The sequence below is a fragment of the Hyperoodon ampullatus genome, assembly GCF_949752795.1.
Source record: "Hyperoodon ampullatus genome assembly, chromosome: 14".
NCBI lineage: Eukaryota > Metazoa > Chordata > Mammalia > Artiodactyla > Ziphiidae > Hyperoodon > Hyperoodon ampullatus.
Window position 1 is genome coordinate 1,758,942 of NC_136927.1, and position 15,205 is coordinate 1,774,146.

The 15,205-nt window shown below is 55.8% G+C and overlaps 2 protein-coding genes across 2 annotated transcripts; one reads left to right on the top strand and one right to left on the bottom strand.

Annotated features, from left to right (window-relative positions):
- Nucleotides 1–1,901: 1,901 nt before the first annotated feature.
- Nucleotides 1,902–7,470, bottom strand: MRM2 (mitochondrial rRNA methyltransferase 2; the record flags this gene model as incomplete). Its single annotated transcript, XM_079718306.1, has 6 exons — nt 1,902–2,341; nt 4,598–4,887; nt 6,484–6,681; nt 6,959–7,017; nt 7,116–7,169; nt 7,393–7,470. 6 exons carry the CDS (start codon nt 7,468–7,470, stop codon nt 1,902–1,904), a joined length of 1,119 nt encoding a protein of 372 aa, XP_079574432.1.
- Nucleotides 6,622–13,964, top strand: NUDT1 (nudix hydrolase 1). The gene is made up of 4 exons (XM_079719764.1): nt 6,622–6,625; nt 8,066–8,231; nt 12,750–12,895; nt 13,160–13,964. Exons 2-4 carry the CDS (start codon nt 8,080–8,082, stop codon nt 13,330–13,332), a joined length of 471 nt encoding a protein of 156 aa, XP_079575890.1. The 5' UTR covers nt 6,622–6,625; nt 8,066–8,079; the 3' UTR covers nt 13,333–13,964.
- Nucleotides 13,965–15,205: the final 1,241 nt, after the last annotated feature.

Sequence of the window (15,205 nt, forward strand, 5' to 3'; positions counted from 1 at the left end):
ACAGCCAGCAGGTCCCTCCTGGAACCACAGCAACCTGCGTCCACTAACGGGTCTCACCGCCCCCTCCTCCTCCCCTCCCCCTGCTAAGCGCCCGAGGGTCTGCACCGAATTCCCTTCTTCCAGAGAATAAAACGCAAGTTTTTGTGGCCGGAAAGAAACGGGATGGGGAGGTGCAAGCAGGACAGGAGGCTCTCTGGGCTGCATTAGCGGACTGCGAGCGCAAATAAAACAAAAATTTAGAAGTCGGGCCTGCAGCCTACTTCAGTGATCTGGACTACCCTAGGACCCTATGGAGATTCCTGGGTATCTATTCCTTCCCCCAGCGATCCTTCGGATTTGTGAACTAAAACTGCTGCCTGCCGTATCAGTAAATAAAAGACGTTCCGGTCACCAGCCACTACAGCCACCTCCGAGGGTGAGCCCAGGGAACTCGGGATGGAAACAGCATGCCCACCCTCAGACACTGCAGCCACCACCTCACCGCCCCTGCCACCCCAACGGCACACCGAGGAAACTCAGGAAGAGAAAACATAGGACGCTGGCCCCAGAGAGCTGAGGTGCACATCAAAGGAATGATTTAAGTGAGCCCCGACTCTGGCATCTTCCCAAACGTAGAAAAGCACTAAATTCCTTTTTTTTTTTTTTTTTTTTTTTTTTTTTGCGGTGTGCGGGCCTCTCACTGCTCTGGCCTCTCCCGTTGCGGAGCACAGCCTCCGGACGCGCAGGCTCAGCGGCCATGGCCCACGGACCCAGCCGCTCCGCGGCATGTGGGATCTTCCCGGACCGGGGCATGAACCCGTGTCCCCTACATTGGCAGGCGGACTCTCAACCACTGCGCCACCAGGGAAGCCCTTGCTTTTCTTTTGTTAACAGTGATCATTTGATGTTCCAACTACCTGGTCTTTGCTGCTAAAATTCCTATAGATCCTGGCTCCCCCCTTGCGTCTTTGGAGCAATCTCTCAGTTATCTGAGATGCTGTGTCCGGGCTTAAGTCCTGTTTTGTCCACCAAATAAAACATAACTCTCAACTTATAGGTGGTGCGTTTTTTTTTCGGTCTACACATTTTATCATCATTACAATCAATAAACTCTTCTTAAGAGATGAGCACACCTCCAGGAAGTGGTTTTGAAGAAATTAATTTTTCAAAAGATGAACTTAAAAACATGGAAATTCCATAAATAATACGGCCTACATTGTTTTGTAAAGTTGCATCCAGTTCCTGGAAGAGTAAAAGGAAATAAACGAACACACCACTTCTCTGCTTGCTTTGGCACTTACCTTTAAGTCTTTGGAGGCTGGAGTATTACAGCAACAATTCCAGTGAAAAAACAAACCACACCCACCCCATGCATAATTCATACCAAATGTCTTCCCTAATTGTTCTGAGAACTCTCACTGCTTGAAGAATGGATGTATTTCCAGATCATTCGCCAGAGAGATGGACACAAATCCCCAGACTGAAACTTCAGATTTTTTCTACATTACACGGTAAACCCAAAGTAACACCTGGAAACCTGTGGGTTGTTTCCAAGCAAGGGTGGAAGCCTGTTTCTCTGTAACATACTAACGTGGGTATGAAGAGAAAGCTACATAAAGGTGTCCGTGTGTATGTTTCTGCCTCCGTGTTTTTATCCTTCCCTCAGTCTGCCTTTTCATCCTTTAATCTTTGCCTATCTCTTCCTCTTCACGAATCATGTTATAGAGACTTTTTTTATCATATGTCTTGGACACTGAATATAGTTTTGTCATATCTTTTGGGCTTAAAAAAAGGTCCCCCATTTGTCCTGCCTGCTGCATCCCAGACCAAGCTCGGATCTCCCCAGCCACACTTCAGGAAAGGGCTCAAGCTACATTTGCAGTGAAAAAGAACCAGAAACAGCAGAAGAAACTCTCATTCCTTCACAGACCTTCCCCCTTCCCTCTTTGGTACTGTGTGGCCAAGAGGTACACCTCTGATGATTCTTTCCTGCTGGCTTCAGGTTTTACAGTCCTTGTTTTCTGGAATTCCTCTGTCAGTCTCTTCTGTAACCGATGGCTTTGACTTCCAGCCCAGGTTTTACACAGGAATGTTCCCCCAGGGTGCAGGACTTCTGGAGCCATGTCCAGAAGGGACAAGCACAAGCTGATGAGCCTGTCGTGGTCGAGGCCCCGGATCCCTGTGGCGTTGGGTGCCATGTCACTCAGAATCACATCTGCTCTCCCAGCAGGAAGCAGTTCTCGGATTCTCTGGAAGGTTCTTGGGTCAGTCACATCAGCAGGGCACAGAAAAGTTGCTCCTTCCAGGGGGAATATGTGAAGGAGATCTACCCCAAGCACAAAGCCAACAGGAGCACTGGGATCTAAAGAAGAAATGGTGAATGTGCTTACTTATTTACACCCTGAATCTTCCCACAAAAAATAAATGCAACAAACTAATAAAATAGAAATAAAAAGTCAGGACCGAGGAAAAGAGCTAAGGTGCAAATATGTGGACACAAGCCTTTCCCCACTTTCTATACATCCTACAAAAACACGGGGCAGGGAGTGGTGGTCCTTCTCCCTCTGAGGAAACGGAGGCCGAGAGATGAAAAGTGTCCCAGGGGACAGGCAGACCTGGGGCCACACCCTGGGCCCGGACACCATCTCCGATTTCATTTCACTCCCTGAGCTTTGCTCTCCATGACAGGGCTTTTCTCTCGGAGTGCTCTTCGTGACAAACTGCAACAGAAAATGACACAGCAGTACACAAAGTGCCTCTGGATTAGATCAACAAATCCATTCTGCAGTTTAATCCCATTTCTTTCAATGTAGAAACTATCAGAAACAAGCCAAGAGAGGGGGGAAACGGACAAATGCAAAATAAGGTAAAAAAATTTGATACCCTGCCCATATTTGAGTGATGCCAGCGGTGAAATAAAAAGACGTCATTGTTTCACCTCACCTGAAACAAGATTTCCTGCCCGCACGGCCGCTGCCCCCAGGCTCCACCTCCCTTCCCTTCCCTTCCCATTCCAAGCTCCCCTCTTCACAAGCCCTGGGGGCCCCTCCCTGCACCACCCCTACACGCCAGGGTAGATACAGGCTAGATACATGAAGGGAACAGACTCTTCTGTAGCTCAGTCGGCTTGGTAAAAAACCTGCTCCACGGGTGAGGGGGCAGGGTGTTTTATCTCTATCTAAAGATTGGAAGTCCGGGTATTCTGCAGGATACCTCACTTTTCAAAGGCAAAAGCCCTCCGTTTTCAGCCCTGACAAGTGGGACATCTCTCGTCCCATTTTTTTTTTTTTTTTTTTTTTGCGGTACGCGGGCCTCTCACTGTTGTGTCCTCTCCCGTTGCGGAGCACAGGCTCCGGACGCGCAGGCTCAGCGGCCATGGCTCACGGGCCCAGCCGCTCTGCGGCATGTGGGATCCTCCCGGACCGGGGCACGAACCCATGTCCCCTGAATCGGCAGGCGGACTCTCGACCACTGCGCCACCAGGGAAGCCCTCTCGTCCCATTTTATACACTTCTGGTGTCTCCTTTAACGTCCCACATACTACAGCCCCAGGAAGTGTCCTCTAAAGGCAATGGCTTTGGTTCCATTTTTGCGACTTCTGGGAGTAAAAGAACCCAAACCATTTGATCCACACACTCTTTGCTTCTGCCACCTCTTCCTACAAGTTAAACTTCGGCATTTTCCTGCTTCTACTTAAGGGAAATCACGGGGACAGGAACCACTAAAATCAGTTCTTGGGAAGTCTGTGGATAGACTCAGTGGTGGGAAAAGGAACAGAAGTTTCTGACTCATTCATTCACTTAGCTGATAAATACTAAGCTCAAAAGAAATTTTTTTAACTGTTTTTAAGGTGTCTGGGAGAGATCTTTGTGAACTTCACATGTGTCATAATGCCAGTGCATGTGGTACCCTCAGACTTTACAGCAGGAAATACAAGTGGTAAGGATCGTTACCACAGCACTGCACACCCAAAAGCAACCTTGGTGCCCAAGATGAGGAGACTGGCTAAACACCAACAGTACAACCGTTATCTGGAATACTACGCAGCTATTTCAAAGGACGGCATAGTTTCCTGCCTTGCATAGTTAGTTCATCTATTAGTGAGAGGAAACTTTTTTATATAGACGATCTTAGTCAAAACCCCTAAATGTAAAACAGATAAAAGCTAAGTCCCTCAAGTTAAGCCAAAGTGGGGAATCCAGAGCCACGAGGGCCCCCCCGGGCAGCCCCAGGAGCACCTCCAGGAAACCCAGGGCTTCAAGGACCAGAACCTGGAAACCCCTGAGGTTGCCTCAGTTGTACTGTCATGGAAAGACATCAGCATATCAGTCAGCCAAAAAAAGAAAAAAAATAGCTCTGTTGAGGCTCCAAATCAGCAACAAAGGTACGGGATGTACACCAATGTATTAGTCTACGCACTGCTGTGGTGTGACGTGAGGTGACTTTCATTTCCATTAGCCCTTTCTACCCTGTCTCTCATTTTGAAAATGTCAGTGTTGTATCATTCCTCCTAACAACCACGAGGAAGCATGTGCCTTCACAAGGCGGCTCAGCTGCTCTGCATCCCCTGGCAGAGGGCAGCGCCTGCGTGTAAACCACAGCGGTCAGGAGGCCCCACCTGTGCCTGCAGCGTTGACACTCCGCACAGCCACCTGGCTCCACGCACCAGGAGCGGCGCCACAGTCCAACACCCGGAGGCCGGGCCGCAGAATCCGGTGCCTCTCGTTCACCTCCAGGAGTTTGAAGGCACTTCGACACCTATAACTCTCCACCTTCGCAGCCTTCACAAACGGGTCCCTCAGATGCCGCATCAGCCACAGGTGCTCAGCGCCGGTCCGGCCCTTGAAGCAACTTCCACTGGCGTGGAACCATTGACGCCGAAAGGAAGCCCACACCAGCTTCAAGGACCTGGTGAGGAAGAGGGAGCAAGCAGGTTGGCATCGCAAAGACCCAGCGGGTCAGGAGCTCGCTGGGGCCCCAGGCTCAATCCGCACATTTTCAGAGATGGGACAGCGCGGCCCAAGAGGGAGAGGTGACTTGACGAGGCCCCACAGCCGGAGAGAAGGTGTTACGGGCTGAACCACATCCCCCCGAAGTCTCTACGGTCAAGTCCCAACCCCCAGCACCTCAAGAGGTGGCTTGTCTTTAAATGAGGTAATTAAGGCAAAATGAAGTCACATGGGTGGGCTCTAATCCCATATGACTGGTGTCCTTGTATGAAGAAGTTAGGACACAGACACACACACACACAGCAAAAACCACATGAAGACATAGGGAGAAAATGGCCGTCTACAAGTCGAGATGTCCCAGGAACCAACCCTGCTGACACCTTGATTTCAGATTTCCAGCCTCCAGACACTGAGCCAGAAAATTCTGCTCTGTAAGGCGCCCGTCCTGGGGTGCTTGTTTATGGCAGCCGGAGCAGCTCCTCCAGCAGGCCTCTCCCCTTCAGTCCAAAGGTGTTTTTTTTCCTCCTGAAGTTTTCTTCAGGAAAACTCAAACGTTAATGGTAGTGACCTTGTTTGTGTCAACCGAAGTGTCCCCAAGACTGGTTAAAAATGATAAAATTAATGAAAGTAACATTCTTTCCCAGTGGATGGAAATTTCCACTGGGTTTTGAGAAACTCTGAGAAAACCCCGTGAGGACAGGTCCTTCCCTTGCTTAATTCCACGGCTTTGGCGGCTAGTACAGGGTCTGACCGGCCTGTCACATTTCTTTAAAAAACTGAACTCACCCTGTGTGTGAACGAAGCGCAATTTCCAAGCCTCTTAGGGGAAGTGGGGTTGTTAACAGCTTACGGACTGCGAGCTAGCCACACCTCCCTTCATGTAGGGCTCAGAACAACCCGACAGAGGAAGCTCTGCGTCCTTTCTTCTGATGAAAAAGGCTGCCATTAGCCCCATGGCTAGCAGCCAAAAGTTCTTTCAGCATGAAAACATGGTGACAAGATTTGGAGACAATAACGTGAGAACTGCTGCCTTCAAAAGGGGTAAAGAGTCTCAAGGAAAGAGGACACAGGTGGTCCTGGGCGCCAGAACTAATCCCACCGGTCAGCGGAGGCGTGGAGAGCGGAGTTACACGCCCCGAGCCCACCTGATCTGGGCAGCGGGCCTCCAGCCCCGTCCCACGGCCTGGATTCAGCCACGCGGACCTCTCACCTCTGGCACTCAGGCTTCAGGCCTGAGGAGCTCTACACAGCTTCACCCCCACCCGCGGCGCCCCCCCACCCGCCCCTCCCTTCCTAAAGCCCCCTCCAGCTCTCCGCCCGCCCGCCCCTCCCCGCGAGCCTTCGCCGACCGTCCGCTTCGTGCTGGCAGGTCTCCCCTAGTCACCTCGCCGGGGCTGACCCTCTCCGGGCCTGGAAGAGGTGGGCTCTGCGCCCCTTTTCGGACCGGAAAGCTGGGGCAGGCCCCTGGCCACTCCGCCTCCCACAGGCATGCAGTAGGTGCTCCACAAATGCCGGCTGAGCGCCAGCCGCCGCGCCCACCGACCGCCCCGCTCACCCGACCGCCCGGCTCACCTGGCCATGAACGCCGACCTCCTCCAGCTGCCGCCACCGGAAGTGCCGGCCTCGCTTCCGGCCAGAGGCCACGCCCCCGGAAGCGGCGCGCGGGTGGGAAAGGCGCGTGCAGATCCCGGGAGCGAGTGAGTTCGGGTGAGGGTGAGTCTGGGAGCGCCGCCACGGGAGACGGGCCTGCGACCTGCCAGGGAGCGCCCGGTGGGCGGGGACGGCTGGAGACCCTGCACGAACAAGGCCCCAGACACGGGAGTCTGAGCCTGGCGCTCGACTGTGCGTTGTCTATAAACTCTAGTCGCGGGCCTCGGTGTACAGGCGACCCCGCTGAGAGGCCACCCGGCTGACACGGGGCACTGCCCGACCCCTGACTTCAGGCGGGCTCTCTGGGGACCCGTCTGACGGCAGAACCAAGAGCTGTAGCCAACTAGACTTCAACATGCGGTAGACGCAGGTTTGGGTACCGGCTCTGGTGTTTGATTTGGGGGTCAAACGTAGCCTCTCTGAGCTTCAGTTTCCTTGGCTGAAAATGGAAAAGGTTAAGTGTCAGCTCACAGAGTTGTTGGGTCTGTTAAAGGGGGTAATTTGGGGGAAGTATATAATCAGTGCCTAATCACTGACAGCTGACAGTTCTAGCAGCAGCAGCAGCGTCCCAATTACCTTAGGAAGCCGGGCCTTTGGACGCAAACAGGTCGAGGACATGACAGAGTCCGCAGACTAAAGGCAGGCTGGACCACAGAGACCCACCTCTCCTGCCTGACCTAGCGCCAGCACCAGGACCCAGGCCTAGGGCCCTTTTCTCAGACACCGTAACTTCCCAGGAGGATCGCTGGTCCTGAATCCTGCATCTCGCCCAGTGTGGGCCCCAGACTGGGGTGGGGATGGATCGTCAGCTAACTTGGTCCTGCTCTTCCAGCATTTCTCCAGCAGTGACCGACGTCACCCTCCGAGTCTTTCTCTGGACCACACAAATCATTCGAGCAGGAGAGGCCCTTGGGCTCCAGCACCAGGTCCCAGACAGCAACAGTTGTGAGCAGAGTGTGAAAACCTGTCACAGGAGTGGGGACTAGCCAGGCCTCGCTGGGTGGACTCTCCGCTGTCAGGAGCCATGCATTTCTTGGGAATCTGGGTGTCTGCTTTTGTAGAGAGGCAGAAACCAGAACACAGTAGGCCAAAAGAAGGCCCCATAATGAAAAGGCCAAGGCCAAAAGCCAGACCCAAGAACCGCTGGGTAAATTGCATGGTTCTCTTGGTGCCCGGTGGGCTCGGGGCCTGGACACAGGAGCAGGAGCAGCCCTGTGCCAAGGAGTGGGGAGGGGAAGGGATGGGCCATCATCTGACCTGCTGCATCAGCCCAGTAAGAAAAAGGGCCTGGGCACTGATGCCCCTGGGTTCTGGTGGCCAGGCCTCTCTCTACCCCAGAAAACCTGCTACCTGTGGCAGAGCTGGGACGTTGCCTCTCCCTGCCTTGCAGAGCACATTTCCTGGCCACCCGGCCCCTGGCCACCTCAATACACACGCTTCCGTCCACACCCAGGTCAAGCTGACCCAACCCCTTGCCTTCCCTGCAGAACCCAAGGGCACCATGCGTGCCTCGAGGCTCTACACCTTGGTACTCGTGCTGCAGCCTCCGCGAGTCCTCCTGGGCATGAAGAAACGAGGCTTCGGGGCCGGCCGGTGGAACGGCTTTGGAGGCAAAGTTCAAGACGGAGAGACCATCGAGGATGGAGCCAAGAGGTGAGGGGAGGGGCAGGCCTGACCGCAGAACCAGCTTCCGCAGGCGACTAGGATTCGGGCTGTAGAGCCAGGCCCCTGATTTGACCACTTAGAGCCACGTGACCTGGAGCCCAGACTGAATCCGTGAGCCTCGGTTTCTTCATTTGCAAAGTGGGGATAATAACAGTACCTACCTCTTAGGACTGTTGTGGAGATTAAGTGAGAAAATTAACAGAAGGGACTGAGCGAGGCCTGGCACGTGGTCCGTGCTCAGTACACATTAGCTGCTGCTCTGCAGTCGTGGTTTGTAGGACATACTTGGGAAGCTGCTGTGCAGTGGCTTGGATAGAAGAATCCTGGCTTCCTCTTTCTAGCCAAGGGACTGGCCAGTCACTGGGCTCCTTCCTTTGTTCAGGGGAGCTGGTGACGAGCGTGTCTGGGAGCTTCCGCACACCGTCTCAGTTCTTCCTTGACACACCCACTCTCACATGGGAAGAACTGAAGCCCAGAGGTGGAGCAGTGTGCCCGAGATCACACAGGCCTCCAGCCCGCAGCCCCTTTGCCTTCCTGCGCCTCGCCGGCTTGTGTGGATAAATCCAACCTCCTGTGTCATCCACGGAGCCCCACGCGGTCTGGCCTCTCCCCGTCGCTCCCATCCCTGCCCCCCCGGACCCCCCAAGCTGTCGTCGCCCACCCACTCTTCCTGGCTCCTCCTCTGGCTGACCCCTCCTCGGCCTTCCCATCGGAGAAGGTGCCCCTCCCCCACCTCTCCTCCATAGACCTCTGGACTTCCTTCACAGAGCCGCCACCTTTCTGATCACACTGAATTACGCCCTCTGTCCGTCGTGAGGCCAGGACTGAAGACCTTTTGTAAGTCACGTTTGTATTGAAGTATAAAATGCATGTAGGAAAACACCAGTCTTCATCAGGGAGTTTTTAAGAAATGGGTCCATCATTTAACCAGCACGTAGATCAAGAAATGGGACTGGAGGGTGGACCCTGCCCGACAGCCTTCACCCTGACTTCTGTCACAGTTGATGGATTGGCCCATTCAGAAATACCCTGTAGAAAGAGCCTCGCAGCTGTGGCTTCTTCCTGGTGTGATGTCTGCACGTGGCAGTGGTCCAGTCCGGTTTATGAACACACTGCAGCCTGCTCATCCCGGGCGTGGGCTTTGGGGCCGTTTCTGGGTTGCAGTTGCAAGTGATGTAGCTGTGGACGGTCCTATGCGGTCTTTCCGGTGGATGCTCCCCTCGAGAATTCGAGGTGTTCGGCCTTAGCACATGCTGCCAAACAGCTGTGCTCAGTTAAACTCCCGCCAGCAGTGTATGAGATCCGCTTCCTCCAAATCCTCAGCGACACCTGGCATCTTCTGTCCTTTTCATCTTAGCCATCCTGGCAGGTGTGGTGATACCTTGTGGCGGTTTTCCTTTGTTTGCCCCAGTGACTAATGAAATTGAGCCACCTGCTCAGCCTCTGTGGGCCACTGGCATTAAACTCGGTTCAGCCGAGCAGACTCCGTGCTGGGCCCTGCAGTCTGCCCTCCAGACACTCACTGGACGACCAGAAGGCACTGGAGCGGTGGCCCTGTGACCCCCGACCTCACTCCTCTGTGCCGACCTCACCACAGATCACAGAACCGTCCTGAAATCGACGACTTTCTGTTGTCGTTCAGGCTTGCTTACTGCTTTATTGTCAAGGTTTCAGTCACCCTCTTAGAGCCTCGTGATTCTTTGCCCTTTGGAGGCCTCGTCCAGCAGGTGGGGCTGTGGAGGGTGCTTCCTCCCAGGCCGCCCTGAGCTCCGTTTTGATACCCGGGCGTCCTGGAGGGCATACTCAGCCCCTGCAGGCAGCGTGCCCCACTGGGGGACATCCTCTCCACAGCCACGGGGCACTAATGGTCTCCATGCTCTGCCCGGGGGCCCTTCCTTAAGGCAGGGTTGGCCTTACCCTGACACTGAGGCCAGAAGTGCACCATCCAGGGCCCACACCGCCCGCCTGATGTAGACCAGTCTGCCTGTGACTGCATGGCACCACGCTGGCGCCCAGGGCCTGTGGGTCAGCTCTGGGCAGCTCTCTCCAGGAGCCCCGTGTCCTCTCCCCAGGGTTCCAGCCTGGGTGTAGTAGGATGGAGCCAAGTGTCAGGACCACCCTGACAAAGGACTGTTGAGCCCCTGCAGGGGGGGTCAGGACAGGTGGCAGGTTCTAAGCAACAGGGCTTCGCCCACTTTGGGGATGACTCAGCCGTCAGCCCCAGGCCCCTAGGGCAGCTCTGGCCTCTTTCTGTGCATGTGTGTGGGGCTGCTCCTTAGGCCCCAGGCCCCGGCTGTCCTGCCCTGACGAGCGAGGTCATGGTAGCCTTGGAGTATCTGGTGCGCTGCGCTTTGGGGTCCCAGGGTGGGCCCCACTTCAACAGCTGGGTTAACGTGCCAGCAGACTCAGGTGGCTGTGAGACTGGTTGTCCCTTCCTCCATGCTGGATGTCCTTGGGGGGAAGCCATCTGAGCACCAAGGAAGATGCATCCTTCCTCCTGGGGGGTTGCAGGGAGTTGCAGGCACCTGGGGATCCAGGGTGCCTCACAGCCAGGTTTCAGCTTCGGGTGTGGAGCACGCCCACTTTTCTGGCCAGCACCCGCAGAGCAGCGGTGAGGACACACAGCACCGTATTAGAGAACTCTGGAAGGCCGTGCGGCCGGCGGGCTCCGGACCGCAGGGCCCCTGTGCCCCCCACCGTGTGGGGAACATCCCAGAGATGAATCAGACACGTCAGCAAAACTGGATCAGTGTCACCCCCGGCTGCCTGGTTATCCCGGCCCGAAACAAGCTCAGCTCTGCCTGCGATGACATTATTGATATTTCATACACTGCCGTGGACTCGGGGAAGATGAGCCAAAATTAGTCACAATATTAAATCAGTAGGTGACGTTTATAAAAACGAGCTCGCCAGCCTGCTGCTGGAGGTAGGGGCGGGCCCTGCGGAAGGCTTCTGTTAACATTTAATTGGGGAGCCATTTCCACCCCTGCAAGTGAAAACACACGTTCATTTTTTTAGGTCGTGTCTAATTTTAATTAACCATCTCAGTGAATAAATTCCAGCTTCCAGAGCATCACCTGGGCTGCATCTGAATGGCAGCAAATGGATACAGTTCCTCTCTGGGCCTCACAGGAAGGTTGGGGCAGATTCCAAGCTCAATAAGGCATCCATTTAAATAAGACCGTTTAACCCAACACACATGTTTAACAAACGCTGGTTTCCCCGAGTCCTCATTACAGGCAACAGGAAGTAATTACGCATTGTGTTCCTAACCTAACTCAGAGATCAAAGCTTAAAAAGAACTTTTTTTAACCTACCACTCTAAATAGGTATAATTAGAATGTTTTTACAGCAACAAAAATAAATACAGGGCAGTGGGGAAGTGAGACTCTAGCAGGAGACACAGGTGCTGAGCTTCACGGGTGCAGGGCTCGTGGGGTCCCCAGAATCCTGAGCACAGCAGAGCATCCAGAAAGCGCTTGCCAAGGATGGAACGAGACGCAGGATGACAGCGGCGGGGAAGCCGGTGGGGTGAAAGGCTGGTGGCAGACGGTGTGTACCGTCGGGTTTTGTGATGAGCGAGGTGGGACTTTTATTCTATGATACACAACAGCCGAGAAGCTGGTTGAATTCCTTGAAGCGTAGAACGTGGCTCTGCAGTGTTGTGTGAAAAGCACAGGTACAAGGTACGGGCGGCATGTTTGCAGTTCTTAAAAGGCACAAAGGAGGAAGACCCAAAGTGGAAACTGCAGTGGTAGCAAGGGCTCTTGCTGGGTGGACTCCCTGTGTGTCTGCTAGATTGTCTACAATGAACATGGAGCTTGGGAAAGCATTGTTCAATGTGGGGGGGGAGTCCCGGTTCTCCTCGTGAATCACCCGGCACTTGTGCACTCAGGTGGGGAGATCAGCTCCCTGACCCCTTCCTACAAGCACAGGTGGTTGAGCTGGGGGAAGGGGTCCTGAGAAGGAGGGACACAGCGAGACAGGCCCAGAGCTCATCCCCTACCATCAAGCGCGGCTGAGGTGAGCTGGCTGTGGGTGGGGCCTGTCTCCTTGGTGAAACAGGAGTTAAAACAGCCCCTTCTCTGGGGAAGAGACAGTAGAAACCTGCAGTCTGATCCTGAGCTCTGAGCAGGGACAGGACAGGGCAGAACTCTCTGGGCAGGAGGCCTTTGGCTCAGGGCCGGGTTCTGGGGGCTGCAGCCCGCAGAGCGCCACGCACACCTGACGGCCTCGGAGAGCCGAGCAGGACAGGCGGGGCCTCCCGTGGGACCTCCGAGCAGCTGAGCTGGGCCAGGCCTGACCTGCCGCGTGGTGCGCCCAGCGTGCTCGATGATGGAGGTCTGGCTGCCCCTGAACAGCGGTGCCCGGACCCGAGCCCTTGACCACATGCACACGCTCCGCCCCTCCATCCTCCCAGCACCACTCGCGGGTGCTGCAGGGCGTGGGCGCCTCGCGTTAACTGTCACCTTCCGTCCGGGTGCATCCATCTGCCTCTGCCCACAGGGAGCTGCAGGAAGAGAGCGGTCTGACCGTGGACGCGCTGCAGAAGGTGGGCCAGATCGTGTTTGAGTTCGTGGGCAACCCCGAGCTGATGGACGTGCACATCTTCTGCACAGACAGTGTCCACGGGACACCAGTGGAGAGCGACGGTGAGTCTCAGGGCTCATCCCTTCACGGCGGGAGAGGGAGGCAGGTGACGAGCGGCACGGCAGCCCTCCCCTCCCCCAGGGGCAGGTGCTGAAACACAGCAGCGCCGGAGCCTCCCTACTCTTCTGTAAGGTAAGGGATGCAGTCACAAGGGTTAAATACAAAAGTATGTCAAGTTCCTCACAGAGTAACTCAGTAATTCCTCACAAAAAGTCAGTTTAAAGTCTGGATTGAACATCGATGACCGTTCCTTTTCACTGACTCAGAAATGCGCCCCCAGTGGTTCCAGCTGGACCAGATCCCCTTTGCTGACATGTGGCCCGATGACAGCTACTGGTTTCCCCTCCTGCTTCAGAAGAAGAAGTTCCACGGCTACTTCAAGTTCCAGGGTCACGACACCATCCTGGACTACAAGCTTCGCGAGGTGGACACAGTCTAGGACAGAGCTGAGCTCGTCCCTCGGGCCGTGAGAGTCCCTGCCCAGCCACGCTGTGGCTCCAGGCTCAGCACACCGGCCGGGCCTCCAGTCTGTCTGGCGCATGACTGGATGGAAAGGAAAATGAACCTCTTTTACCTTTTCAACATTCCTCACCGGACCTCACGAAGTCCCATCCTCAGGGAGCCGCCAGATGTGCCTGGCTGTGACCTGCACCACCGGACAGAGATGGGGGAAAGAGACACAGGCGCAAAAGGGGAGGGGACGGCTTTTCGGACGTCCCACGGGGGAGAACTGGTGTGGGAGGCCCGGCGTAGGTGTGCGCGGGGCCGCAGGATTCCGGGGGTGGGCTAGAGGCCGTGTCCTCCTCTCACCAACCCCCTTACGGGGAAACCGAGGCGCGGTCAGGGCCCAGGGCTCCAACCCCCATCTAATGTACCATCACCTGGTCGCCCTCCCTCCCCCAAGACAGGCTGCTCTCGTCCTGGTTTCTGACCCTGGGGAGGGGGCGGGGGGTACCAACCACTCACACAGAAACTTCACAACTTGACCCAACTTCTATAAACACATTTAATGATTGTTGTTCATGTAAGTTCAGTGATAAAAATCTCGGAATGTAGCTCATTTGTAAACAATTCCAGTTAACTGGGTGTGATGGTCATTGATCCCTGCAGCCGTATAAAGTGCTTCATACATAACCAGACTCAACGCAAAGCAAGAGGAAAGGCCTCAGATACAGAACCGTCCTGACCTCCGGCAGCCCGAGCCCCGCGTCCCCAGGGCAGCCTGCCTTGGCCACGTCCCCCCTCCGCGTCCCCAGGGCAGCCTGCCTTGGCCACGTCCCCCCTCCTCCCCACTCTGCGTCTTCGCCCACTGACTGGAACGTCGCTGTGGGTCACCACCGAGTCACCTGGACACAAGCTGGAGGGACGTGGCCTGAAGGCACACGCCTTGGGCCAGGCTAAGGCAGTGGTGAGCCGCACTCAGCCCTAACGGGACGGGAGCGGCCGAAGGGCTCCCATTGGGAAAACGGAACCGGACGTCCTTTCACGGGGCTGTGACCGGGCTCTCCCGGGCGTGAGGAAAGCTTGGACGCAGAGGTGTGCGGGGCCCACCTTGGAGCTGGAGCAGCCTCTCCTCCCCCTCCCCGAGCAAACACTGAGCAGAAAACCCTGCCTGCCGAGCCTGGGAACCCAGCGGCAGCCCGGGTGGAGGGCGGACGGGGAGCTTTGTGGAAAAGGTGCCTCTGCGCCCCCAGCTGCCACACGAGGGGGACACGGTCACTCCAGCATCTTCCCGCTGACCCCTTTCCAGCACCTGGGGTGGGGGGAGCGGGTGGACCAGAAAGTGCCCTGCAGGTGAGCCTCTCGGGAAGAGCGAGGCCAGGCCTCCAACCAAGAACGTGCTCCTGGTTTCCACGCGGGCGCCAGTCCTGCCAGGTGGTTCTCTCCTGGAAAGTGCATCTGATGTCTTTGGTGTCAGAGCTCTCCCTGGTGACCCGTGTGGGGAGGGCAAGCCTCAACCTGACCAGGAAGACACTCCCCACCCTCCGTGCCACTGCACCACCACCCACCACGCGGCCAGGGCGTCTCCCCCGCCCTCCGCTGTCCCCTGGCCTCATGTCCCTCCACCCACAGACAGACCTTGGGGGTGAGCAGCCACCGCCACAGGGCCAGGACAGCAGAGGCCTGTGGTCACACTCTGCGGCTCAAGTGTACACAGCACCCGGGGACCAGCCTGCAGGGCGGCACAGAGCCACTCAAAGTGGTTGGGAACCCGTTTCTACACAGAGGGATCAAAACGCAGAAACAGCCCAGAAAGGGTCAAATGGCACAGACGGCCCCTGTTGGCCAGGCTCCGGGGGCACACCACCCCT

What these genes read in the sequence shown, in the direction of transcription:
- NUDT1 (XM_079719764.1), top strand. Translation starts at nt 8,080, where the DNA reads ATGCGTGCCTCGAGGCTCTACACCTTGGTACTCGTGCTGCAGCCTCCG. An exon ending in ATCGAGGATGGAGCCAAGAG is followed by an intron (nt 8,232 to 12,749) that starts GTGAGGGGAGGG and finishes CTCTGCCCACAG; the next exon opens with GGAGCTGCAGGAAGAGAGCG. An exon ending in GACACCAGTGGAGAGCGACG is followed by an intron (nt 12,896 to 13,159) that starts GTGAGTCTCAGG and finishes TCACTGACTCAG; the next exon opens with AAATGCGCCCCCAGTGGTTC.